Source organism: Phocoena sinus, chromosome 9, assembly GCF_008692025.1.
Source record: "Phocoena sinus isolate mPhoSin1 chromosome 9, mPhoSin1.pri, whole genome shotgun sequence".
NCBI lineage: Eukaryota > Metazoa > Chordata > Mammalia > Artiodactyla > Phocoenidae > Phocoena > Phocoena sinus.
The window spans coordinates 23,575,713-23,603,366 of NC_045771.1; the positions used below are offsets into that span (position 1 = coordinate 23,575,713).

Sequence of the window (27,654 nt, forward strand, 5' to 3'; positions counted from 1 at the left end):
GAACCCGGGCCATGGCAGTGAGAGCCCGGAATGCCAACCACCTGGCCACCAGGGAACTCCCTTCAGTTTGCTGCTGGGACCCTGAGTGATGATTAAGTCATCTCCGAGAGCAAATCCCTCGACAACTCATAAGAACGAAGGCCCACACGCAGATCTTCTCAGGGCACCCTTCCCACAGTAGACAGATGTGGGCACGACACCCAACGGCAGGTCATTTGCCCCCCCCGTCACACAAGTACCCAGATCATCCCATTTCTCTGTGCCTAGATAAGTTCCTTGAGATTAGGGTTAGTAGGTACAGACCAATCCAGCTGCGATTCGGCTGGCAGCACAAGGAGCCAGCATCATTTCTTTCTTTCTTTCTTTTTTTTCCTCAGCCTCATTTCTGAAGTCATTTGTAGGGTGAGAAATGGTACGTAGGAGCCAGAGCCTTAAGTGAGCACCTGGTTAAAGGGGAACTGCTCTGTTCTGGTTGTGCTGTGAGGTAGTTAACAAATAAAAAGCCACAAAGTCTCATGTGATTCAGCTGATGTTTAATTACAAGGAACCCAGGTTCTTACACGAGGCAGGAGATGGGAGCCAGCAGCTCCCCACAACGAGCCTTTCCGGCCTGAGTGGCTGAGGCTAAGGAGATGGGGACACATGGAACACGCGGGTGGGGTGGGGGCTCTGGCACAGTGTGTCCTGCCCAAAGCTGAGGGTAGTGGCCACGGCGGATCTGCCTCCTCGGCTGGCCCAGGCCTGCCATCACTCCACGAGGCAGGACTCTGTCTCCTGCGGCCGCATGTTGGGTAACACATACAGAGCCACAGCTGCAAGGGCCAAGAACACCATAGGCTTCCACATCCCAAACATGTTCTGTGGAGACCAAAGACAAATGGTGAGTGCCCAGCCTTCTGAACTCCTCCCTAAGCTCGAGATGCCCTGCCGACTGGTGCTGGAGAGATACCTCAGAAACATCATAATGGTCCAGTCTCTCTTATCTCCTGGGTAACCGCTGCAGACAAATGTGGGCTTAGCCCTGGCACCACTAGGTATCTGGAACAACACTACGTGGATGACCTGAGCTGGCTGCCTCTATTCATGCCCCGGGGGGTGAGAAGAACCAGCTCCTGCGTGTAGGAGCAAACTCAGAAGCAGATTTCAGAGAATCCAAACGGTCGCAGCAAAGGATCAGATGCCACGGCAAGGAAAAGAGGGTAAATGTGGGCCCCTGGGAAATGCAGCAGCATCATTAAATGCTTGACGGAGGAAAAGTGAACTCAGGAGGATAAGACTGGGGGTGGGGGGGAGCGAAGAAAGTGCACCAGAGTACAGCAAACGTGAGGTTCTTAGGCAGCCCAGACCGTCTGTGGAGAATGATGTCCTTGAAGGAGACTGAAGGAAGTTGGTCACTGGCCCAGGGAGGCAAACACCAGGGTCACTGAAACACCTCCTTGGAGAAAACAGGAGAAGTAAAGAGCAGGCTGATGGCAGCCTGCTGTACAACCATTTGTACGTGACTGCTAAGCTGGATGAGGGACTGGAGAGGAACACTCTAGAGGCTCGCCCTCACCTGTAACTTGGGTGAAGGTAAGAAGGTGGGGGGTCACCCCTGAGGATGAGGTGAAGCTGGCTGCAAAAGTGAGCACTTTGAAACCACAGGGTCAAGATTAAAAATAAACACACGGCTTCACAGGTGAGAACAGTGGACAACGGACTAGATCTGATAGAGAGGAATGGAACATTCTGCCTTGGATCCAAAAACTCAACTGCAGGCAGAGAAAGGGGAGAGAACGCTTAGCATATGTGCAAAAGGCTTTTATAAACAATGCATGAAATAAGCTAGCAATGTGATATTAGTTATCAGAGAGCTAACGTGATCTGAGGCTGCACGAAGAAGCTGCTGTATGGTGTCTTCCTACTTACTTGGGAGCAACCAATGAAGAGAGACGATAAGGGGAAACAGGATTGGAATTTTATCTGATGCTGATATTAAGTCCTTAGAATCTGATTCACAATTTACTGGCTGTATTACATAACCCCTCTATGCCTTAGTTTTATCACACGTAACATGATAGCTACCTCAGTGGGTTATTGTGAGAATTAAATGAGTTAATACTTATCAGATGATTAAACAGTGCCTGGCATATAGTATGCATTATGTAAGAGTATGCTCTTTTTATTATTTATGTGGTGTTTTATCATTTATAAAGTACTTCATATAAATGAACTCATCTGTTCCTCACATGAGGAAGCCAGAGGATTTATCATCCTTTCCTTACATTTGAAGAAACTAATGTTCAGGTTATGCATTTTGCCCACTGGGACTAAGCTCAAAGAAACAGAGACAGACTCACCCAAGATGTCTGCCCGCCTGTCAGCCACACTTTCTACTCTACTCTGCTGCCTCAGTTTCTGGATGGGAGCTGCATGCTGGGCCGTAGCCAGGCTCTGGGTATAACAGGCTCCTCCAAGAGGACGCTTACCCAGGAGTTCCTTCCTCTCACTCTGGTCAGGCCCGGCTGGGTTTGAGTTGGTGAAAGGTTATGGCTGAATGCTTTGGGTCTCAACCCACACGGATCCAGAAACCTGGGAGTGTACAGGGAGAGACCCCTCTCACCAAAGGAGTTAAAGACTGACCGTGGTGAGTAACTCGAATGTCTAAAAGAAGAAAGGAGAAGGGTTGAAGAGAAAAAAAAAAAAGTGAGGAGGAAAAAAGGCAGGACAGAAAAGGAAATAGTGATAAACGCTACCCACAAATGCTCCAGCGGTCACTCTGAACCTATGCAGTGAGCCAACTACACTCCATTTACAGGGATGTGAGAAGAGAGGGTGGGGGCGTGGGAGTGGCAGGGGGAACGTGGGAAAGGAGCCAAAACAGGCCAAGAGAGAATAGTTTATGGGTCTGGAAGGGTTCTACCTTGGGCCATGAGACTACATTCTGCCTCCTGAATTTGGTGCCCTGTTGACGGATCAGATTACGTGGACTGGTGCCCAGAATATATCAGTCTGGTTCCCTGAAAACACTGCATTTCTGGTTAGTGGAAACTTCTCACCAATACCACATTCTCTCCAGAAAGCCTAGCTTGGGAAGCCGATTACGATAGAATCTGACCCCCAAAAGGGATGTGGCATTCTTGTTCTGAGTTTTTGGAGACTAGAATCCCCAAACCAGAGAACTTCTCAGTAGAAAGTATATAATATGATAAGAGTTTGACGCCAAGGCCGAAGGACAGATCGAGGTTCTCCTCAGACCAATGACCTTTGGGGATCAGAACTCTCCAGACCTCCTCTCTCACCCAAGTCGGGAGGCAGTGATTCCTTATCTTGCCATCCTGCACAGTGACCGTAGTGAGAGCTTGGCTCTGGGGCTAAACAAAGACCAAGAGCAGCCAGGCCAGCCCTGCAGTCAGACATCAGCTCATCAGAAGTAGTCGAGGGAGCTTTGAAAGTAGCCACAGTGCTGGGATCATTCAAATTTTTCCCAGCCAGAGTACAGAAACTCAAACTATGTCAATGGCGAGCATTCCAATTCCGTACAGGTTAGGGAGACATTCTCTGAGATGTTATGGGCTTTGCAGTAGCCCAAGGAAAAGCCAGGGCTAAAACTCAGACCTGACTATCACCTGTTGTAAAATGGCAGAAGCAAGAAGCAAGCGGCTCAGAGAAAAGGGAAAGAGGAGAGGCCAGGGCAACCCGCACCCTCCCTCTATCCCTCAAAAGGAGGGGACGCAATACCAGTACCTGCGTTAGGACGAAGTCTCAGCCCACCAGCACCAGAGCAAAGCCGATATGACCGAGAGGCCAGGGCAACCCGCACCCTCCCTCTATCCCTCAGAAGGAGGGGACGCAATACCAGTACCTGCGTTAGGACGAAGTCTCAGCCCACCAGCACCAGAGCAAAGCCAATATGACCACCAGGCCTACGAGAGGCAAGGAGAAGATGGGGGGATTGGGGGCAGGGGGTGGCTGCAACATATCAAATGAGAAAGAGGCACGAGGAGAGACCAGAGATGAGAGATGGTATAAAACGACATAAACACATGAATCCAACAGATAATGAAGATGATAAAACAAAGGGAAAAGGGAAAGAGATCAAGAGGTTAAACAACAGGTAAGCGAGAGCAGCGGTATTTCTCCTCCGCTACTCGGGCCTGGTTCTTCCCGCGGGTCGCCTACGGGAGATGCAAAACTGCAAGGGTTAAGCAGCGGCGTAGGTCCAATTCGGGGCCACATTTTTGGCTTGTCATATCCCTCTTATACCTTGTCAAGCAAGGGTTATCTGCACCTAGACCTTTCTTGTAGGTCAGTAACTGGAAAAGTGAAGCTCCAGAGAGTAAAGCTGGGCTTTCCGGATGAGCAGGATGACTACTTTGCCTGGGTCACTCTAGGAAGGGCAGCCTCCTGCCAGGCCACCTGTCCCTTTGTTAGCCGCGTGTTCTGGCTGTGTTCCACCAAGTCTCAGTGTTCTGGGACACCCCCTAGGAGTCTGATGCTGTCGTTGTGAGACAAAACGCACTAAAACAAGCTAACGATGGAGAAGGGCGAGCTCTTGACTGCAACCATCTTCCAGGGAGAAAATGAATTTGCAGGCGGTAATACATATGCCAGCAGAGCTGCCTGTAAAAGATGCAGGACCCACTGAGGCAAAGGGACGCCTCCATATGCAGACACAAGGAATGTACTTGATTGTGATGTAGAAAAATCCAGTTTCGTGTTTAGAAAGCTGGCACATGAGGCCAGGTAATCTATGAGGCTCTGAACCAGCATGTGGCAGGGTATGAAGAATTCAAAGAAATAGAACACTGGGGAAGGGGCTGTGGTTACTCCTACTTTTCACGTCCTAAACAATGGCTCTCTGCCATGAGGTTGACAGAGAACTGTAACTGGGTCCTTAGCCAGTGCTGCAGACTGAACTGACTGAACTGCTGAAAATTCCAGATAACTTCGAGATGACTGGGGCATCCCACCACAAGAGACTTATTTTCTTCCCCGGTGTTTAAAAGGACAGAAAGAACCTGTACTGCAAACTGAGGACTTATTCAGGTACTACTCAAACCCTTCGGAACTCAGAGCCCCCGGTTAACTCCAACCAGGGCAGAGATTCAGCTAGTATGTTCCTGTATGGATGTGCCAGTTGTTAAAATACTGAAATATTTTTGTGCAGTTGGTACATTACCCAGGATACTCCCACCCGACCTCTCCAGATCCGGTAACTAAGGGGCCAGACCTCTGGCTGGTCTCCCAAGACCGGCCAACAGCTCTGCTGTAGAGACGGAAACATTCTATCACTTCCGATCGGCCCTGGCCCCCACTCTCATGCCCTGTAATATTACATAGAGCCCGGCAGGCGACAGCAGCCTCTCCACACCCCTCATGGCAACAGAGGTCAGCCCTAATAGGGCACCTCGGGAAAGCAGGACTGGGTGACTTGCCCAGGCTGACAGAAATGCGTGGTGCGGTGCTAGCTGAGGGCGAAGAACCCTCCTGACGTGAGTAACGAGGGTTATTACCACATAAATGAGAGGAGGCGGGACTCCGACCGGCACGCCCCGGTTCCCAGAGAAGGTGCTTTCTGTGAGACAGTTCCACAGCCTTTCCCGCAGAGACTGCTCTCTCCAATCCCACCTCCACCTCCATTTTTCCCCAGTGCGATGCCTCAGAGCTTGCTGGCCTCTACTCCTGTAGAATTCCATCCAAGGGCTGGGTCACACCTGAATGCTGGGCACCCGCGCCCAAGAGCCCATTCCCCACATGATCCTGCCTTTGGCTGTGGTTACCTTTTTGCTCTCAGAAGGCTTGAGGGGGATGCTTCCCTCTGAAGCTTCATCCTCCTCCTCCTCTTGGTCGTCGCCTTCTTCCTTACCCTCCTGGCTGTGGAACTCTTCATCTCTCTCCTCCTGGTCTGCTTTGAATTTAACCTCTCTAGGACCTGATGGCTCAGAAACTAGTTCATCCCAGGACTCCTTTGTTTTGTCCTCAATTGTCTCCTTCGTTTCCTCTTCTATTTCCTCTTTCGTTTGATCGTCCAAGGCCACATGGTTGGCCTTGTAGTACAGCACCACCTCCAGACTCTGCGGGGCGGAGGCAGTACAGGATGGGGGATGCTGTTACCTGGGAAGATGCCTACCCTCATGACGATGCTTAACTACCTCAAGAACACGCTGCTTCCCACAGCGCACAGACAGCACTGTGTCCTGGGACTGAACTGATGTCCCGCGCACAGTGGGGAGGGTGGCCACACCCAGCCTCTCTGGACCCGTACCACATCTATCTGGCCATTAGCCATTTCCAACTGTTCCCAGAGCTAAAGATTCTGCACCTCAACTGCTGCTTCCTACCCTTGCCTGGTGACCCCCCATTTTATCCAGTCCTCTTCCACCTATATGTACACAACTGCTTTGAGTAAATCCCCCTCTTTCCATCCATTTGGTCCTTCTCTTGGGCATGTGACCCAAGAAGAAGAACAGGGGCCCCAGAAAATTGCACTGGTCTAACTGAAACAGTCATCCAGCCTCGGGGCTCCAGGTCTGAGTGGTCTGTACTCCACTCTCCCCTTGACCTCACAGGAAAAGGAAGTACCGAACTGCTACTAAGACAGAACTACTCTAGACACATTAGAGATCCCAGAAGCGTCTCTGCAAGTACCTCATCTGGTCGGAATGGTGGTGAAGGTGATTTTCCTTCCTAGGATCCCCTTTAACTTTCTGCTTACCTGGCTACCAAGGTTACTACTCACCTTTCTGCTCTCACAGCTGACCTCAGAACTCTCCAGGCTTGGCTTGGCCACCTTTTTACGTTTAACCCCACTGGCATTCTTATTCACGTTCTCATTGCCATTCGTTCCCTTGGTTTCTTCGGTAACAGAGGACCTCTTCTCTTTGAGCTGGTGAAGCTCTTCCTGGCAGCACTGCAGCTGCCCCTCCAACTGCTCCTGCACGGCCAGGAGCCGCCCCTGCTCATCCATGCTAGCCTGGTACTGTAGCTGCAGCTCCCGCAGCTTGGCCTGCAGTTCTTTGATCTGTTGGTAGTGGAGGCCCAGTTATTCACAGCTGGGCCTACGTGATGAGCCTGGCCCCTGCTTCAGAAATCTCCCTGCTAAAGCCCAGGGGGACGTAGATAATACAGAAAACATTAAACTGTTAAAAATGAGCCTCTAAAGCAGTTTTAGAGGTTCTCCCTAACTTGAGGCACTTGATGACTTACATCTAACATGATCAAAAAAGGATGACTAAAATTATGTTTTTACTGTGAACTGTCAGGGGAATGACAAAAGGGCTAACCCCTTCTGAACCGTGGGGCTTTATTACGTAGTAGTTTTTGATGGGAACTCCTACTTTGCCCAAGCTATTTCTCTAATAGGTACCATCATTACTATAGGAACTGTGTTGTACTCCTGAGACTGGACCTGGGCTCCTGCACCTCACCCTGGAAACGGAGGCAAGTGCCAACCCTGCTCCCTACTCCCTGGTTTCGTCTTTCCTGGCTTCTGGCAGCACATCTTGGCCTTCTGGGGCAGGTACCAACACTAAGCAACCTAGGCCCACGTGTTTCTCGCTCTCTGAGCCTCCCCCATGCGTACAGTGGCCCCCACTGGACAGAGGACTACTCTTCGTCAGGGACAATGCCCTCTGTCCCACTCCTAGTGGACGCACAGCACTCTGCTTGGCATTATGAGAGATCCAAGAGAAGACACAGCCCTGTCCTTGAGGTGCTTACAATCTAGTTGAAGAGAAGAGACAAGGTGGAATACACACCAACTAAAGAAAATCGGAGGTAAAAAAAATACAACTCTATAGAAGTGCTCTAGGACAAAGGAGAACAGATGTGGCAAAGGGGAAAAAAAAAATCATTCAAGGAGTCTTGATGATCAGTAAGTCCCAGCACAGCGGGCGCCTGAGAAACGTCCGTCAGTGGCACCACAGACTGCCCAGCCTCTTGGGGTTCAGCCCCTGCTCTGTCCCTCTGACCAGGAGGAGGGCAACTGTACAGAGCTGGCAATGAGCTCCTCTCTCTCTCCTCAGCCTCTCTGAAAGGGCTCCGACCTCCTCTGGCTCTAGGGACTCCTACCTGAAACCCTGCCTCCCTGAAAGCAGTTACCTCGTGCTCCTCATGTGGGGAGGCACCGGTCTTCTCCAGGCACTCCACGCACTCCCTGAATTCCGTCTCGCAGGCATCCAGCTCTTCCTTCAGCCTCTTCTGCTTGTCTAGCAGGTTTCTCATCTGCTGCCACAGCAGGTCGTGCTCCTCCTGGCTGAGCTGGTACATGGCCTGCACCCCCTGCAGCTTGATCAACACCTTGGCAACCGTGTCCTCAAAGCGCTGTGGAGGGCAGGGGAGCGATGACGGCACCCTGAGGAGCCCCTGCACTCCGCCCACTCTCTTCGCTAGGCCCTTTCTTGGGTACAAAACAATGGCCACAAGGATCTGAAGCTGCCCAGGGGGAATCCTGTATTTCTTCCCAGAAAGAGCACCATGACTGTGTTGATGAAAAGTCCTGAATCTTAGACTTCCATCCAGATGGAGCATCTCCGTATGAGGCAGGCAGAGTACCTCATTTCCTGTAAGTTAGTTACCCTGCTCAGCTCTGAGCCCACTGCCCACTTCACCTCTTGTGCCCTTCCCCGTGACTTCTCTTAATAAGACAAGAACCTTCTTCCCCTATCTGACCTGACATCTGGTTACTTTTACCTCCATATCTTCAGGATCAGCAAGTTCGTCGTCCATGCTGCTGCTGACGTAACTCTTGTGACAGGTGTCAGAGCTCCTGCTGGTGCCGTAACTCCTCTTATAGGCAATGCTGCTGCTGCTGCTGCTGCGGTAACTCCTCCCACAGGACTCCCCGGTACTGGTGCTACTGTCATAGCTCTTGAGGAGGCTCTCTTCGCTGGCCTGGCTGCTGTTGTAACTCTCGTGACAGCTCTCGTTGTCATCAATGTTACAACCTCTGCGACAGTTCTCGTTGCTGGTGGCCGTGGTCCCGTAACTCTTCTTGTAGGACTCAAGGCTCATTTTCACAGAAGGGGACTGGACTTGGAGCATGTGGATTTCTTCCAGGCAGAGCTGCAGGTCGGCCTGCAGCCTCTTCCGCTCCTCTAGAAGCCGCTCCTGCTCCTGCTGCAGCAGCTCCTGCTCAGCCTCACTGGCCTCGTACAGCTCCTGCAGAGCCTGCATCTGGGTGATGATCACCTTGGACTGCCAGGAGTGGGCGGGGAAACAGCACCGTTACCCTAAACACTGCGGTCCTTCTAGCTGCACCCCTCCTGGTGCGGATGTCTGAGAGCACAGGTCAGAGCACTGCACACCTTACCCTCCCGTCTCACCACAGCCTAGATCTTTGACTTTGCCTACAGGTAACTGGCGGTGTGTCAATTTTTTTGCTCACTGGAGAAAATCTCCCTGGGACAGATAGTCCACGATTTCTGGCCTCCCATTTCTGCTGGTTTCCATATGCTCTGGTAACTTCCTATCTCACTGGAAGCAGCACTGAGTGGATCTCAAGGTCACTCGGGCTCCCTCCCCTCCCCTCTTCTCAGTCAGGTGTATCCATTATCCTGACCTCTGGGGCTCAGTCCCCTCCGCCACCCCCAATTCTAAAATCAGCCCTGGCCTTGAATATGAGCATATGAAGAACTTCTTCCTCAGAAGATGCAGACTTGGAATCAAGGTCTCACTACAAGTCCCTGTCGTAGTGAGGGACTCCTCCTGCCTCAATTCTGAATCTGGCCCCTGGGCATGTTTCCCAGGCCCTCGGGGCCTGGCTTCTTGGGAGCTGATGCCCAGGATGCGATCTGATTGGTTAAGGGAATATTTTATACCTGGTTCCTGGTGTCTGCTATCCAGGCTGAAATCTGACACCCCTGGAATCTGACCAAATCTCAGTTTGGACTTCCACTATTCCCTACATCTATCTGCCTGTCTAGGCTAATACCTGAACAAATAGATTGAAATTGAATAAACTTCAATTTCAATGAATTGAAACTGTCTACCTGCCCTTCCTTGCCCCCACTGAGGCCTCAGACCAAATGCATCTCCCAACCCTGAACAGACTTGTCTAGAAATCTCCTTCAGTGTGACCTCAGAGGCATGACCACTTGCTGGTGCTTGAGACCCATGGATTCTCTAGTCCAACGCCTCTGACCAGGCTGTTATTGCCACAAAGTTCCAATGAAGACAGTGAGGTCAGTACCAAGAACCCCACATGCTGGGAATTCTTCCCTTGGAAATAAATGGCCTCAGATGTGCCTCATGTAGAACGCCAAAGGTTACAGATGTGTGGTCCCTGGAAAGCTTCCTTCTCGATACCACCGAGTTCATGAGGAAAAGATGGCATGTTTAGAGTCAGTCCTAAGGGATCCAAACAAACGCTAAGGTGATCTACTTCCAAATACGTCTGGAAAATGAGATGCTGAAGAGATTGAGTCAAATTATCAGGAGATCTCAAGCTTCCAGGTCCTCTGGTTTCTAAGTGTTCACAGTGCTTCAACTGGGCATCCATCTGAGGGAGCAGCTAAGGCCGTACCTAAAGCCACATCTTAATGAGCCCCTGAGTGGCTGCGAGGGTGGAGCTTTAGCTTCATCCTTGCGCCTGGCAAAACAGGGCTTCGGAACTCTGAACCCCTCTGTGGCGCCCCCTTTCCCTACAATGCTGTTGCCACCAGAACTATCTCCCTGCCTCTTGCTATAGTTACCTTGTTATGACCACATTTTGAGGACTTAGGCCATTTGGAGTCCTTCGGATTCTCCAACACTTCCCGGAAATCAGACTCCTTGAAACGTTGCAGCGCTCCGTGCAGTTCTAATTGTTCTTTTAATATACTTTCTTGATTCTGTATCAGTTTTTTTCTGCTCCTCCTGCATGCCTTGGTAGACCATCTGTAGTTCACACAGGTCTTGTAACTTTGTAAGGAGCTCCTGACTCTGTGAGGCAGAGTGGAAGGAAGAGGGCTAGAACTGTGGTGGTTACACAGCAAGACCTCTGCCTCCTTCCTGCTTGGGACCCTTCCCTTAGGGGGGCTGGCTCTGCACAGCCCATCTGGGACAGCAGGGGAGTCTCTCTTTGGAGACCTGCTAGTTGAGTAGTAACGACCTCATATGTTTGGATGCATTTTGCAGTTTGCAAAGTGCTTTCAAGTACATTTTCTCCAGACGGACTGAATATCTAAATATAAAATGCTGGACAGATTCCAGAGTATAGGATGTATTTTAAGATTTAGAGCCCTAATCAGCTATATTGAACAGTTTTGTTTGAGGAGATTGGTGAGAAAGTAAGGAGTGGTTGGTTAAGAAGAGAAAAAGTTCCATCCCCCACCCCTTTTACTTCTCCCAAGTACAGTCACATCTGGGCAGCTCCTCACAGCTAGCAGCAGCCGCTGGCTGTGATTACCTTGTGGAAGAGACCAGATCTGGGGAGCGGGAACGTGAGCCTGTGCAGCTCTTCGTGCAGCTGGCCCTGCGCCTCCTGCACCCTCCTCTGCCTCTCCAGGAGCTCGCACTGCTCCATCTGCAGCCGCGCCACCTCCTTCTGGCTGGCCTTGTACCTCTCCTGCAATTCTGTCAGTCTGAAGAGCAGTGCGTCACACTGTGGACGGGGCAGGGCGCGCAGGGGTGCTTACTCTGGGAGGCAGGCTCCCCGGCGTTTCTCTGCCCCATGCGGTCAGCAGAGCACTCCGTGTTCTCTTACCTCTTGTGATTCACCAGGGTCTCCCACCCTGCAGTCACCTTAGACTGATCACCCCAAGCCGCACTGCACCCATACAGGCCTAGATGCTGAATGCGAACCCCAGCAGGCTGCTCAGGACTGAAGTTTGGCTCTGCTCTAAATTTTGCCTACTAGTTCTTTCTGAGGGCAGTTTTCGAGGGAGGTTATCAGCGCCCCTCCCTTCTCATTTCCCCACCTCCATTTCCTCTGGTAGATACTATTTTCCCACCCTGCAGGGAATTCTAGTTCCTGTTACTCTCCAGTTGTTTCTGTAACTATGCTCCTTACCAATAAGGACTTACTTTCACCCTAATTTTCCCCACTTTTGTTTTCATAATCAGCTTTAAGAATCTTTAGAGAAGTATGAGCTGTTACTGAACTTGGGTTGAGAGGACTAAATCATCCCATGATTCCAAAAACCCAAATCTTCTAGTATCAAACTAATCTCAATGTTCTTTTAGGAGAGGAGAAGAGGCTGGCTCTGTATGCCAACATGCTTCTCCCTTCCCATAGTTTCTTCCACTAGGAGAGAAAGTGATGAGCAAGTTATGGACCCCCTGGATCTCTAAATGGAATGGGAATGGCGGGGCGGGGTGGGGCGGGGGAGTGAGCCTGGCTGTAGAAAGGCAGGTGGACTATTGGGGCAGCCCATGTAACGTCCCCAGTTCTGTCTTCTGAAGGCCTTTCCCTGGGGATATAGCCTACTGTTGGCTGTGGCAGGAGCTACTGAGTATTCTGGCAGAAGGCGACTAGCTCCACCATCTTTTGGAATCTTACACCTTTTTTGCATCACGCTTCAACATTTTTCCATTTCCTGTCAGTGGTCAGGAGCTGAAAGTACTCAACAAGGCTAACTAATAATGACTTGCATTTTATACACTATGGAAAAAAGGGTAAGTGAAGAAGGAAGGCCTTATTTATCACTACCAGGATTTTTTTTACTGAAAGAAAGTGAGATAAGAGTAGTGTTCTGTTCAATTTAAAGAGGGTAAAATTCAAGTTTAGAATTTAACTATTCTGAAGTCACAGAATAAATCCTGAAAAAGCCTAGGTCCTTCTAATACCCAATTAGCACTCTGGGCACAGACCATGCCTTTTGACGAGAGCACCTACAATCTGCCTCAGAAAACTGGACCTTCTCTTTCTAGTTCTAACAATCATAGTTGTGTATATGGGCCTATGTTTATGTTCTTTTCCACGAATGACAAGATATCACTACAGTTCTAACAATAAGGTATAAGTGTCTACACACATGAAATCATGTGTGAAATCCTCAGGTGTTCAGACTGGATCCAGAGGTATTGATTCTACTAAGCTGTGGCTTGGGCTCAAAGTCAAGGTCAAGGCAAAGTTTTAAAGTTAACAGCATGGGGCTCTGCCTGTTTTCTGCCTTTCCACATACATCTGTGATTGGACAGGAAGTCCATCAAGCCTCTTGGTTGGATGACTTCATCTTTTGCCTCTATACCCCCTCTCTCCAAGGCTCAGGAGATCTCACCTCTCTTAATTACAATTACCTTATCAGCACACTTTCCCTTGTCCTCTGGGATGGACTGGGTGGTCTTGAGCTGCTGCAGCTCCTGCTGGCAGAGCAAGAAGTCCTGCTCGAGCTGATCATACACGTGCTTTTGCCGCTCCAGTGCATCCTTGCTGGTCTGGTACAGCCACTTCATCTCCTGCAGCTGGGCGTGCATCTCTGCATTCTGGGGCAGGGGAGGCAGATCCCGCCATCATCCCAGAAGCCCCCATGGCTGCACTCTCTCCTCTCAGGCAGGGACTAAAGGGTCCTGTCCTTTCCAGTTCCAGTTTCATCCCAGCGGGGACTACCTGAGATGGACCAATCCCTAACAGGCTCTATACAGAGACCTGGGACTTCCTCTTTTGGAAGGTGGGGAAGGGAAGCGGCTTCCTTTTTACAGCTCTTTCTGATTTAAAATCGAAGGAAGCTGAGCGCATCGTGACCCTTTGAGATCACGTTGCCATGAAGCACTTTTTTATCTCCTCATCGACAGCTCCTCCACAGAACTCCACCACCCCACTCCTCCTGTGAACTTGTCCTCTCATGCGAGGCCCTGCCGTGCTACGTTCTCCCCTCACCTGAAGCTTCGTTTACCTTCTCTCTGCTCTCTTGGGAGGAGGCCACGATGCCCTTGAGGTGCTGCACCTCTGCCTCGTGGCAGTGCAGGCTGTCTTGCAGCTGCTGCTGCACGGCCAGCAGCTTGTCCTTCTCACACGTGATGTTCTGGTACTGCAGCTGCAGCTTCTGTAGCTGGCACTGTAACTCCTGCGGGTGGAGGGGCCTTGGGCAGTACCTCTGGGATCCTTAAACCCACTCACGCTTCTGCTTGAGTCACTCTCAGACACAGACAGTCTGAGAATCCACTTCTCCCTGCCCTGCACTTACGGGTGTCCTCTCACCCAACAGAGGACTCGAGGGCGGCTGGAGTTCTGTACCTGTGGTGCCGCACAGGTGGCAGCTGGAGCTATTTCAGCACTCAACTCTTATCCCCCTCCCCCCCAAACCTCTGGCACCTAAGCGGCCCCTCACCTCGGGTCGTTGTTACCTTCTCACTCTGGCTTTCTACGACTGTGGGTTTCATAACTTTGAGCTGCTGGAGCTCAGCCTGAAGTTGTAGCTGTATCTTCAAGAGCTCATTCTGCTCATCCTGGCTAGCAATCATACTTTTGCTGCAGGGCACAGAGTCTGGTCCTCAGCTCCTCGCTCTGCGGTGGGGAGGATGTGGGAAGAACGGTTACTCGCGTGAATCAGCAGACCCCTCTCCAGACCGGAGCGGTTCTTTTCCAGACGCAGACATCTTGAGGCACTCCCACAGGCCTACGGTTTAGTTTCTTTTCTGCGGCAGACACTCGATAACGCCTACCATTTCTAGAATGCAATGCTGTGTGATTTCTCCAATTGCTCTCTGGTTGCAGGGCAAGCGTCAGCAGAGCACAGCCTTCCTCTGCGTTCATCCTCCCCGGAAATGGCGACTCCACGTAGGCCCTTCTGCCCTCCCCGATACCCTTCCCCTGTCAGTGTTTACCTGGGTGACACTGTGGGAAGTCTGAAACCGAAGCACCTCATCCTGTGCACACTTGAGCTCCCTCTGCAGCCGCCTCTGCTCCTCCTCACTGGTCCGGCGATGATGCTGTAGCTCTTGCAACTCACAACTCAATTTCTTACACTGTGTGGGAAACGCAACAGGAAGGAGGATTTACGACAGGTACCATAGGCTCTCTGGGAACAGGCTTGGGCAGAGTATGTCATTCCTTTTACCGGAATATTCAGTAAAAGGCAAGCAAGTGAGACCCTGGAGTCCTATCTCTTGCCACAGCACCTGCCTCCTTTGTCAGCCTCGTGTCTAAGGAGATGCTGCGGCCACAGGCCAGGAGAAGGTGGGAGCGAGGCTGTAAAGGGGCCTGCCTTTCCCTACCTCGTTCTGCATGTCATGCATCTGCTCCTCAGCTCCCAGCAGCTGCTGTCGCAACAAATGCATTTCAGGATCCGGCTCCAGGAAATCCTCTTCTGAAGTCTGAGACTCTGCTGACTTCATACTCCCTAGGGCTTGGGACTCCAGGCACCTTTCTGTTGCTCTTTGTGTCCTGTAATCCAGAACCCCAGAGTCACGTTTGGGAGAGAGCTCTGCCCGGCACCGCCTGCCAAGTGTGCTTGGTCCTGATGTCTTCATTTTAGGCAAAAGGAGCTTTCTATAGTGATTCACCTCTCAAACACACCTAGGAGATTATAGAAAAAGTCCCCAGCACCTCAATCTGCAAAGGCATGTCTGGCTCTGGGAGACCCTGAGAGTACTAATCCAGTCGGGCTCGAGGCTGGGCCTGGAGTCACGCCAGCTCCAATCTGGAGGTAATATACCATCAGACTGAATCATGCCTGGGAGGACAACAAAGGAATTCCTTCTTATCTGCTGTAGGGCAGAGCAAACCAGACCTAATGCCTAGAATGGAAGAAAACTAAATTTTAGAACTCACTCAATTCTAGTCCTGAGACATCTGGGTTGGACCCCAAGACCTACTTCTTGGCAGCATCCATATCCTTTGGATACCAGGGAAAGGACCAGCTCACCAGGACTGGAGGGAGGCTCATTAGCCTGGCATCTGCCTTCACCAGTTCTACTCAGGGAAAAGCCCAGTCCTAAAGAGCCCCGCCAGCCTCCAGGCTGTACCTCTCACTCTCCAGATCCGCAAGCTGTCCTGTGAGGCTACTGTTGTTCTCCTGGAGGGCCTGGTACTCCTCGTTCAGGAAGTGGTAGCGGTCCCGCAGTTGCTGCAACTCTTCTGCAGAGGACAGGCAGAGAGGTGAGATCCCAGGGAGGAAGCACTGACGACCAGCCCACAATTTTCCTGCCTAGAAATCTGGCTGCAGAAAGCTGAAGTGTTTCTTTTTCTAAAGACAGATGAGATACCACATGCAGAGGCTTAGAAGGCAGGGCCCGGAAAGTTCTGCACCGCAGTGAGTCTTTATCCTCTTTCAGTTAGCTGCCCTTCTTTTCAACTTCCCAGAAGATTGCCCTGTGTGCCCATCTTCAAAACCCCAACCAAGGGGTTGGGTAGGGGTGGCAGGGGGAAAAACACCAGCCAAGACAGTCTTGAGATTTTTAGGAGCTTGCGAGGGTTTAAGTAAGTTTTTGGTTTCCTGAATTTAAAGTTTCCATTCAACTGTTCACAGTTAGTTTCCTCTTACACTTTTAGTACAAAAAGCTGAGAGTGTTAACTGCCAGATGTCATTCTGCCAGTGCCAGGCTTTCAGAGACAACCCAGGCATCCTTTTACTTCCTTTATTACCACACCAAATCCATCGGCCTGCACATGGCCAAGAATTCTAATGATCTTTTATCTCTGACAAAAAAGCCCACCCCGACCAAACCTACAAGTCATCCGCAGGCGTCAGCAGAGATCTGGTTGAAATGTCCCAGCACATGTCCCTAAGTTCCAGATACCAATACTTTTTAATGCTGTGATAATATAAACACCCATATCTGTTTTGTTTCTTCATGATTAAGAATTATTTCTCTCAGAATACTGCTGATATTTAGAGAACACCAGCTTGCTCGAATTAGAATACAAGGCCTATCTTACCTGCTTTGAGATTCAACACCCTGAAATTCACTTCTAATGTTCCCTCTTTAGTCCAATCAAAAGTCCTTGGCATACTCCAGATTATCATAGAAGGAAGGAAGGAAACTAATCTTTGATGAAAACCAACCACGCGCTAAGCATTAGACTTGATGAGTCCAGCCTCGGATTCAGTTGTGTCTGAGTGCCTTCAATACACTAGGCATTTCATTTAATCCCCCAAATAGTCATATAAGGTTTTCTTTCTTTCTTTCTTTTAAATAACTTTTAGTTTTAGAAGAGTTTTAGATTTACAGAAAAGTTGCAAGGATAGTGCAGAATTCCCCGGGAGTGTTCTCACCTAGTTTCCCCGACTGTTAACATCTTCCCATGGGTACATTTGTCATGACTAAGGAATGAACACTGGTACTTTACTGTTAACTAAATTCTATACTTCATTCAGATTTTTCTACATTTTCCCTAAGGTTCTTTTCCTGTTCCAGAATCCCATCCAGCTATAAAGTTTTATTAATCAATTTTTATAGCTATGGAAACTGAGGTCCAGGGAGATAATAACCAGGCTATTTATCCTGCTAGTTAGCAGAGCTGAGATTCTGAACTTGGGTCTGTTTAACTGCAGCCCAAGCGTTCCCACTGTGCTGGCCTCCCTCTCCTAGTACACCAGCCCAAAAGCGCTTCTGAGAGGCCTGCTACAGCTGGGAAAACTTGCAGTTCTTTGATTCCTCGTTGATTGCCTCTGCTTGACCTGGCCTAGTGCAGGGCCTCACATTATAATACCTAGATCATAAATCTAGCCTCAGAATAAAGGCAAACGCTCTGATGTCATGAAACCTAGCAGCTAGCTGGGAGACTGAGCAGAGCTCTAAGCTTTTGAGGACTCACGTATTACTGGAAATAACCTCTGTTCCTCTCCAGCTGTCTTGTGCTCTCGTTTGCTGCCCCCTAAAGCTTCTACTTGGGGAGGACTAAAGGAGGCTAAAAATTAGCATTGTGGGCATTCTGGGACTTGGGAGCAGGACTGGGAACCCCTCACCCCAACCCACACAGAAAGTGACCCAAGCAAAGCACATGATGCCAGGGCAGTGGGAAGCTTTCCAAGGTGACAGGCCCCTATACGCCCACCCCAGAAATGGAAACTTTTTCAGGAAGGGCTTTAGCATAGGCGAATCAACAAATGCCCAATGGCTCTCTGAGGAAGAATTCTCAGGGTACAGCTCCATGGTGCTATTTCTTACACCATTATGGACTGGTTATATGACATCAAGTTTTTCTCTCTTACAGTCTTGAATCCAACATGGAAGCTTTTCTAGAGGCTCCCAATTCATGATCTAAGCCCACCTTCCACCATCTCTCTTGCGTACTATTTCCCTCTGCTTGATTTGACTGACAGACCAGGAGGAGGGCTGGCTTTCTCATACCTTGCATCTCAGAGAAATCTGAGAGACTTAACTATTGGATGGGTCAGAGTTCTTCATTTCTATTTCTGCACGGAGGGAGGTGATCTCCATCTCATACTCTCCTCGGATGCGCTCCATGTCCTCGAGTTCATTCTGCATCCGGCAGAGATCCTCCTGCAGGGAGGCTATGTCGCTCTCATGTTCAGTCGCGGAGTCCTCCGCTGCTTGCCGCAGATTCTGGATCTCAGCCTGGGCCAAATGCAACTCCTGTTCTATTTCCTTAAGTTCACTTTCTTTTTCATGCTCTAACAGGGAAATCTCCTCCCGTAGAGACCGCAGCTCACCTGCAAAGCCCAAAGACGATCTTGAGATGATCAAGAGGACAAGTGAACTCATCTACCATATTCTAGAAGCACAAAGTTAAAGGCAGACTTATTTCTTATCTGGAAACTCCTGACAACCTGCTCTCTACCCCAACAGTGAAGTATAGCTTCACCTGATATGGAATAAAGGGAATACCTAAGAAGAGAACAGAGTGAATCTATGTAGCAAGGTGCAGTAGAAAAGTAGATCTTGAGGTTTGGCATGAAAAACAAATTAGGCTCCTCCAAACAAAAAGTATTAAGTGCTTCTATGAAATCGCCTGACAGTTAAAGACCAAACCTAATTTACAGCATTTTACTGATGCCCTGAGTCTTTCCAAAAAGCCCCTTACTAAAAAAATTTACACAGACTATTCTCATCTATTCAGTCTGGGAGCTTAGAACTCACAGAGCCTCAGATCTCCCATGAACTGCCTGTGTAAGTACTGGTCCCCAAACAATGTGTATTTAGAGCTCACAGCTGAAATTCAAATATAGGTTCATCTCATGAGAAGCAAACACGGGAAAATAACCTAGATGCCAGTCAATAAGGGATAGCTTAAACCGAAGAAGGTAAAATAGAATACTGGCAGCCATTTAAAAGAAAGTGGCAGATCTACAGAGAAGACATGAGAAAGTTTCCATAATATACTAACTAGGAAGAAAAATGAGCTGTAAAATACATGGTATTATCTTATTTTTGCAAAAAATATTCATATGTATAATATATAACACAAATATATAAAGACATAGAAAAAGATCTGGAAAGATATATGTCCTAAACCATACAGCATAGCTGCTTCCGAGGAATGAGACAGCATGTGAGAGGGGCTTTTACTTTCCACATCATATATATCAGTGCTGTCTGACATTTCACAACAAGCCTATATTTTATAATAGGTTTTAATTTACAAAAGAAACGTGTCAGAGCTCTCAGTATCCGTGAAGCATCTCAACGTTTCTGGACAGACGTACCCATCCAGGATCAGGAGACTAAAAGTGGAGCGAGAGTAAAAGGCACTGCCACCAACAGAGAATTCAAAATTTGGGAGTCAGGATTCAGGAATTAGTGAGGATTGGATTGGGAGGGTCAGGACCTTCCCACAAACTCTTTGCAAGGCACACTGTCCCCATCCCTTGCCCCCAACTCCTGTTCATTCTACTCACCCTTCAGATTTCAACTTTCCCTAGCCTCACCCCCAACCTCTGCAAAAAATTAAGCAAAGCCCTCCATTAAATGCTCTCATAGCCCCTTGTACTTTTTACAGTGTGTGTGTGTACATAAAACAATGGTCTCCACTTGTAAGCTTCATGAAGACAGGAAACATGTCTGTTTTTCTCACCATTACAGGTTCAGGATCTGCCAGAGAACCCAGCATAATGCACTCAATAAATATTTGCTGTAATTCATGCATAAATGAGGCAGGGATACATCTAGTCCACACACTTTTACTGAGGACCACGGGTACAGAATTACATGTTCGGGGTGGGAGAGAGACTCAAGAGGGAGGAGATATGGGGATATATGTATATGTATAGCTGATTCACTTAGTTATACAGCAGAAAGTAACACACCATTGTAAAGCAGTTATACTCCAATAAAGATGTTTAAAAAAAAAAGAATTACATGTTCGGGTATTTTTTTAAAAACTAGAACAGAACATGGAGGTTTGAGAATAAAAATTTGGACACACTGCAGACATAAATGCTGAGCGGACCAGGTGTCTCGGAGGTGAGGGTACGGGGTGGGAGTGGCACGGGGGTAGGTCTCCTGCCAACCTTACACGGGTGGCTCCAGCCACATCTTTGCCAGTCTCTCCTTCTCTACAACCATCCTAGCTGTCTCCTCTCTTCAGTCTATTTGACAAGTATTAATCGATCACCCCTGTGCCAAGTCCAAACATCTCCACTTAGATTCTCTGACTTCCTTCCTGTTTGAAGGAAACAAAGCCCTTGCTCTTTCCACTACTGAACGGACACACAAGTCAACCGGCCATTAGGATAAAGGCCTGGGTGGGTGTTCTGTTGGAGGGCTCACCAACCTCTACTTCCCCACTTTGCCCTCAATGTTCGGGTTCAAAACTCCCTTAGGTCCTCCTCTGGGGTCTAGCCCTAAAAAATGACATTCTCAGATGCACTGGGGAACGGAGAAAGGTCGCGCTCTGCCTCAGAAAGCTCTTAACTAGAAACACAGAGGGGCGGAGGGGTGGGGCTTGCAGACAGGCCCCAGGGAGGGGCTTATCGGGAAGATGGACGGGGCGGGCCGGCTGGGACGTGGAAGGGCCTGACCAGGGTTCCGAAGAGCTGGCGCCGGTTGACAGTGAAGCTGGGGCCGTCGGGGCGAGGCCGAAGACCCGGGGAGGGGGACACAGTGAAGTCAGTTCTCACTCACTGGTTATGGCCTCCATCTTGCCAGAATCTCCCTCCTACCCCGCAAGTGGTCTCGTCTGAGGGGGGCCTTCCCGCCGCCAGCCGGTCCCTAGCCCCCAAGGGGCTGCGGCGGCCGGAATGGCCTCTCAACACCAGCTACCTCTGAGGCCGCGCGCGCCCCCTCTTGGCGGAAACGGGCAACGCACGTGCGCAAGGACTCCGTTTGCTCCAGCGAGGTGGGGTTTGGGCGCCTTCACCAGACCCGCAGCCCCACCCCCATCCCCGCGCTCAGATGAGATCCAATGCTCTACTGGATCCTTTCCTCCATCAGATCAACATGATCTACTGTGACCCATCCCCCCAAAACCCAAACACCAGAAGCTCTCCCTTGACTTCATTTCCCTTATTTCTCTGCTTCTCTTCAAGACATGACTGCGGGAATTATGGGTACTCACCTTCTTCATTTCACCTCCCCTTTCCTCTTCGATCCGATACAATCAGGCTTCTATCTTCACTGAAATGTCTCAGAGCCCTCCATCTTGCCAAATCCAATGGCCATCTTACTTGACTTAGCAACTTCTGACACCACTGATCACTGTCTCCTTGAAGCACTTTCTGCTCTTGGCTTCCAGGTCATCAGATGTCTCAGTAGTTCCTCCTACCTCAGTCTCTTGTTCATTTCTCCTCCTCTATTGGACTTTTAAATTCTAGAGTAGCCCTGGGACTAGACCCTTTTCTCTCCTCTTTCTATATCTCTCCATGTGATTTCATGGTGATCTCCCTTGGATTCAAATGTCATCTATATGCCAATGACTCCCAGATTTATATCTCCAGTCCTGATTTCTTCCCTGGTTCTAGATTCATATATCCAGCTGCTTCCTTAATATATTTACTTAGATGTCAATAGCCATTCCAAACTCAACATGTAGAAAACGTGTCTTAAATGGTTCCCCTAGCCCCAAAATTTGTTCCTTGTCAAGCTGTCCTCATTCCAATAAATGACACCACCATCTATTCAGTTTCTCAAGGTAAAGTCATCTTTCATGTCTCTCTTATCCCCCAATCCAATTCAGCAAGTCCTGAGAACTCCAACTTCAAATTACATTCTCAATCATCTCCATTTCTACAGCGCTAATCCCTCTAATCCAACCAATCATCATCTCTTGACTGGACTATTGCAGTTATTTGCTGACCAGATTCACTGTTTTGACTCCTTTCTCTTCATCCAATTTCCATACAGTAGCTGAAGTGCTCTTTTAAAAAAGTAAAGTGGGGACTGCCCTGGTGGCACAGTGGTTAAGAATCTGCCTGCCAAGGCAGGGGACATGGGTCTGAGCCCTGGTTCGGGAAGATCCCACATGCCGGGGAGCAACTAAGCCCGTGCACCACAACTACTGAGGCTGCGCTCTAGAGCCTGCGAGCCACAACTACTGAAGCCTGTGTGCCACAACTACTGAAGCCCACGCACCTAGAGCCCATGCTCCGCAACAAGAGAAGCCACTGCAATGAGAAGCCCACATACTGCAACGAAGAGTAGCCGCTGCTTGCCACCAGCCCGCGCGCAGCAATGAGCCACAACTACTGAAGCCTGTGTGCCACAACTACTGAAGCCCACGCACCTAGAGCCCATGCTCCGCAACAAGAGAAGCCACCGCAATGAGAAGCCCACACACTGCAACGAAGAGTAGCCCCTGCTTGCCACCAGCCCGCGCGCAGCAATGAACCACAACTACTGAAGCCTGTGTGCCACAACTACTGAAGCCCACGCACCTAGAGCCCATGCTCCACAACAAGAGAAGCCACCGCAATGAGAAGCCCACACACCGCAACGAAGAGTAGCCCCTACTTGCCACCAGCCCGCGCGCAGCAATGAAGACCCAACGCAGCCAAAATAAATAAATTAATTAATTAAAAAAAAAAAAATTAGCCAGCCTCCAGCCCTGGCTAATACCCTCCCATATTTTTCCACTATACTTAGAATAAAAGTCAAACCTCTCAGCTGATCTATAAGGCCCTCTGTAATCTGAACTCTGCCTGCTTCTCAGAACTCTCTCTTATCCAAGTCCTCCACATGCATTTTGCTCCAGCCACAATGTCCTTTGTTCTGTCCCTCAAACACATGAAACTCATTCTTGCCTCTGACCTTCTGCAGTTGCTGGTTCATCTGCCTGGTGTGCACGTCCCTCAAATCTTCCTCATTATTCAGGTCTTAGCTCAAATGTCCTCTTCTCAGAGGACTTTTATAACTACCATATCAAAAATAAACTGGGCTTCCCTAGTGGCACAGTGGTTGAGAGTCTGCCTGCCGATGCAGGGGACACGGGTTCATGCCCCGGTCTGGGAAGATCCCACATGCCGCGGAGCAGCTGGGCCCGTGAGCCAGGGCCACTGAGCCTGCGCGTCCGGAGCCTGTGCTCCGCAACGGGAGAGGCCACAACAGTGAGAGGCCCGCGTACCGCAAAAATAAAATAAAATAAAATAAACTTCCATCTTACCCCATCTCTTCATATCATATTGTTATATTTTCTTCATAGCATTTATTGCCACCTGAACTGGTGGTGTTTGTCTATTTTCTGCCTCTCCCCATTAGAATGTACTCTTCATTAGGGGAGGGATCTGCTCTATCTCGTTCATAGCTGTTCCTCCAAGTATACAGGCACTCAATAAATGGTTGACAAAACATTTAAATTAGCCCTATTTTACAGTTAAGGAATTGAGTCTCAGAGAGATGAAAGTGACTTGCCCAAGATCACAAAGCTTGTTATGTGGCAGAGCTGGGCTCAAGAATCTAGGTGACCTGAGACCAATGCTCACACTCTTTTCCCTGAGCAACATAGCTCCTGCAGTTTCTCTCCTTCCCCTCCCCTCCCACCTCAGCCTGTTTATTGTCTACTTTTCCTGCATCTACCTTTGCTTACATCTTCTTTCCTTTCTCTTTCCCTCCTCCTCTCCCACCTTGGCTTGCTCCTCTCCAGGCCTGCTTGCCGGCCTCCCTTTTTTTTCCATTTATACTTCTCTTTTGGCTTGATCTCAGTTCTCCCTGGAGAGTCCCTGCAGTTTTCTAGGACAGCTCCCAGGAATCTTCCAAAAGCCCACAGATGTAACAAAACCTGCCTCTTTATTTGTCGGCGCAGTGTAATGTGGGACGACTGCCTTGCTGCTTCCCAGACAAAGGCACGTGGGTGTTAGAAGAAAGGGCTTTTGGGGCCACCAGCTCGGTGTTAGGGAGCAAAAGAAGCATTCTCATCTGCCTCCCTTAAAAGATGCAGAGTCCCCTCCAGTCACTTCTCATTGGCTCACTGCTCTTCCCATGATGCCCTTGGAGGGACAGGCAAAAGCAATCTGGTTTGGAATTCAACCTTACTACCTACCTGTGGACTGACCAGGAGAACAAAGAGAAAAAGGGATGCAGGTGTGAGGGGGAGAGACTGAGGAGAGAAAAAGGAGAGAGCCTCGGAAAGGGAATGAAATGGGAGGGCAAGAAAGGGAAGGAGGGGGAACAGAAGAGCCAGTTAGAGGTGCAAAAAGAAAGGAAATTAGGTAAAGAGGAGGATGGAGAGGCAAGGAGAACAGGGCAAGAATAGGAGAAGAAAATGAGGAGAAAGTAGCGAATTCGGTTCCGATGGTCTGCTATGTCTGCTATGCCTCAGCCAAACCCTCAAGAAAAAAGTACTTGGATGACCACCTGCCCTCCAGTCCGAGCGCTAGGATTTACCTTGGAGCTGCTGAATCTGCTTGGTGAACACCTCTGCCTGCTGGGCGCTGGCCAGCCGCTCATCCTCCAGGAGCCCTGCAGTGACGGGGAAGCTGGCATCAGGCCTGGGATCCAATGCCTTTGGGCCCAGGCCCTCCGACCCCATCACAGGCACTCACCCTGCAGCTCCAGTGAGTCGTCCTCATGCTGCCCTGCCAGTTCCCGGGTCTCCTCCAGCTCTGCCACCAGCTGCAGCACCTGAGCCCTCAGCTCCTCCAGCTCCGTCTCCGTGAGGCTCAGGCCCCGGTGCTTGCCAACCGACAGGGAGCCCATGCTGCCACTTTTCTGCACTTGATCATCCTCTTCTTCCACCTCTTCTTCCTCTTCTTCCTCCTCCTCTTCCTCCTCGTAGAGAGCTGGGAGTAACACTTCCCCTAGGAGAGACCCACCCCCCGCCACCAGCAAGTAAGAGCCAACTTCCTTTCCACAGGCCTTAGAGGGCCCTCCAACTCACTGTCCCAGGGCAGAGATGGTATAATAGTGCCACCTGGTGTCCCCCAAAGAGCCCCTGGGCAGGACGTGCATGCATGAGGAGGCTTCAGGTGTGAGAGTCAAGTTTGGAGGTAGCCCATCCCCCTCCCGGGCCCTTTCTGGACCAATGTTGCCCCTGGTGGCCTCCAAGTACTGCCTTCAGGCAGACTGGGCAGCCAGGTGCTGGCTCAGCTACGTGAAGCTGGCACAAGGATACCTGCTTCTTCCATCCTTGTCTCTGGGTAGCAGGACAAGAAGTCAAGAAAGATTCAGACACTGGGTGTATCTTTAAGCCAAATAGGGCAAGAATTATAGTTTGGGGGTTTGTACAAAGTTTACAAATGATCCGGGTGGCTTGTGAGAAATTAGCCTTTCCATAATAAGAAAGGTTGCCTGTCAGCAGGTAGAGAAAGAGAACATCTGAATGAAATGACTCTAAATGTTTTATTGGACAAACACTGGGGCCCTTTCAAATATATTCTATCGAATAGTCTTTTTGGAATTTTCTACCAGGTCCACTTTTCTTTTCCCTGCTGAGTGTCAGGAGATCTCCCTGCTGACCACAAGGCAGTTTTAAGGGGGAAGTCATAGGTTGTACTTGGGTGTAAAAGATAGCCTGACATTTTAACGCATTAAGAAACTGGGGTGTGCGAGTCCTCAGCCTCTGGCTGGCGAGCACGCCCTCCTTTGCTGCAATGCAGTTCCTCTAAATAGAAAATCTTATCTGGATGGTAATAGTTTGCTTTGTTTTAAAATTTGGAATTTCTGATCTTTGTCCAATAACCACAGCCTAAGGTTCATCTGGGACCCCTTGCATCATCTGTCCCCCTTGGGGAAGCAGGACTGTCCATATTGAGTGTGCATAGGGACCCTTCACAGGAGTCCTGGAAACAGGACCAGCATCCTTCCAGGCTCCTGGTGTTGGTGGGGATACATGTGTGTTGGGAGGTTGGTTGGCCTTCTCACCAGCCCTGCTCCCAGGCTCCCTCTTTCAGGCGGTAAGATAGCCTAGAGAACCAAAGCCACAAGGCTTCCATTTGAAGTTAGTGGTGGTGGCACCAGAAAGACAATTCACATGCTCGCTTCCCTACTTTTCAAAATAGGAGACAGCTTGGGATCTGGGTCTGGAGGCAGTGAGAACAAACCCCCTGCTGACAGGCTGCTTCAAAGCTCTGTCCAACAAGGCCTCTTTCTCTGTCTGGCAGCTCCCCTGGGACACACAACCTGGTTACCTGGTGATCAGGACTCCAAAGGGATGTACCCTGAACTTCCCTCAAGCCCTGAGCCCTGAGGAGGGGTGGAGCGGACTGAGCTGAACTGGGGGGAAGGGCTGTGTCCTGGCTCAGAGTTTTGGGGGTCAGAGGGAGGAAGAAGAAGTGAAGGGAAATTGGGTGAGGGGGATGGAAAGAAAGCTTTTGGGGAAAACTCACCCTCCATAGCTTGCATCCCCCGCCGTTCCAGGGACCCCCAGCGTTGGCCTTTCTTCCTCTCACAACCCTCTGATACCTCGTAGGAGCCTGAAGTGGTCACTGTGGGTCCTGTGAGACGGGGGAGAGGAGGGATTGTGGGATGGTAGGGGCGGCTGGGGAGCAGCTGGCGGGGGGAAGGGACACACCTTCTAGCCCTTTGGAGCCCTGGGTTTTTCATCCCGGTGGAAGTACTTGGCTCACTCTGCCAAGAGCTGCAATCCTCCTCCCCAGGCCGCCCCTCACGCTGGGACTACGGGGACACCGCCCTGCACTGCCCAACCTCTCCTGCACCCCCGCCGTTCCAGGCTCCTCTCCCTTGCACAGGCATAAAGGGTGTGTGTCTCTTTAGCCCAGAGGGCACAGGGGGGAGATGGGCAGGGATGGCAGAGGGCGCGACCCAGTACAGAAGAGGCTGAAAGGCTGAGGTGGAAGGGGAAGGGGTCGATGGCGGGCAGGGGTCGTGTGGGAAGGGGCTCTGCACCGAAGCCGCTCCCCTCCCTTACATTCTCTCCCTGGACTTCGTCCACCCCACCCCGGCCCCGCGCTCAGAATAGTTGGGGTTCCGAGCGGGTGCAGGGTTTGGAGCCCCCAGGGCTGGAAGCACCGTTGGTCTGGAGAGACGAGACTGAGAGGGCTCAGGGGAGAGACTGCCAGGGAGGATGCGGCCGGTGTGAGGAAGACCCAGCCCGGAAAGATGGAGACCGGGCCTGGGTGGGAGGCGGGATGGAGGGAGGAAGACTTAGGACGTAAAGATGGGGAGCAGCGGAGGGGGGAGAGGACGTGGGGGTCTGGAGGGAGGAGAGATGGAGAAGAGGAAGGAGCGGCGATGGAGTGGTGAGGGAGGGGCGCTCTGACCTGGGCCCGGGCAGCTCCAGCCCGCGGCGCCCGCGCCGGCCCCGGCGCCCGCCTCCATGGCCGCTCGCGCCGCCGCCGCCGCTGCCCGGAGCAGACGACGCCGCCGTCGCTGCCGCCGCCGCGAAGCCGGGGACCGGAGCCGGATGCTCAGGGGAAGGGAGGGCGGGCCGGCCGAGGGGGCGGGGCCTGGCTGGGCCAC

The 27,654-nt window shown here is 50.5% G+C and overlaps 1 protein-coding gene across 1 annotated transcript; it reads right to left on the reverse strand.

Moving 5' to 3' along the window:
- Positions 1-511: 511 nt before the first annotated feature.
- Positions 512-27,561, reverse strand: CCDC136 (coiled-coil domain containing 136). The gene is given in 21 exon segments (XM_032642871.1): positions 512-858; positions 5,763-6,056; positions 6,722-7,003; positions 8,083-8,304; positions 8,674-9,177; positions 10,674-10,826; positions 10,828-10,902; positions 11,369-11,563; positions 13,201-13,386; positions 13,797-13,967; positions 14,248-14,358; positions 14,360-14,407; positions 14,728-14,868; positions 15,118-15,286; positions 15,868-15,979; positions 18,196-18,228; positions 18,231-18,518; positions 24,622-24,696; positions 24,780-25,034; positions 26,562-26,669; positions 27,456-27,561. Coding segments are annotated over 21 exon segments (3,591 nt in total). The 5' UTR covers positions 27,514-27,561; the 3' UTR covers positions 512-747.
- Between the last annotated feature and the right edge of the window lie 93 nt (positions 27,562-27,654).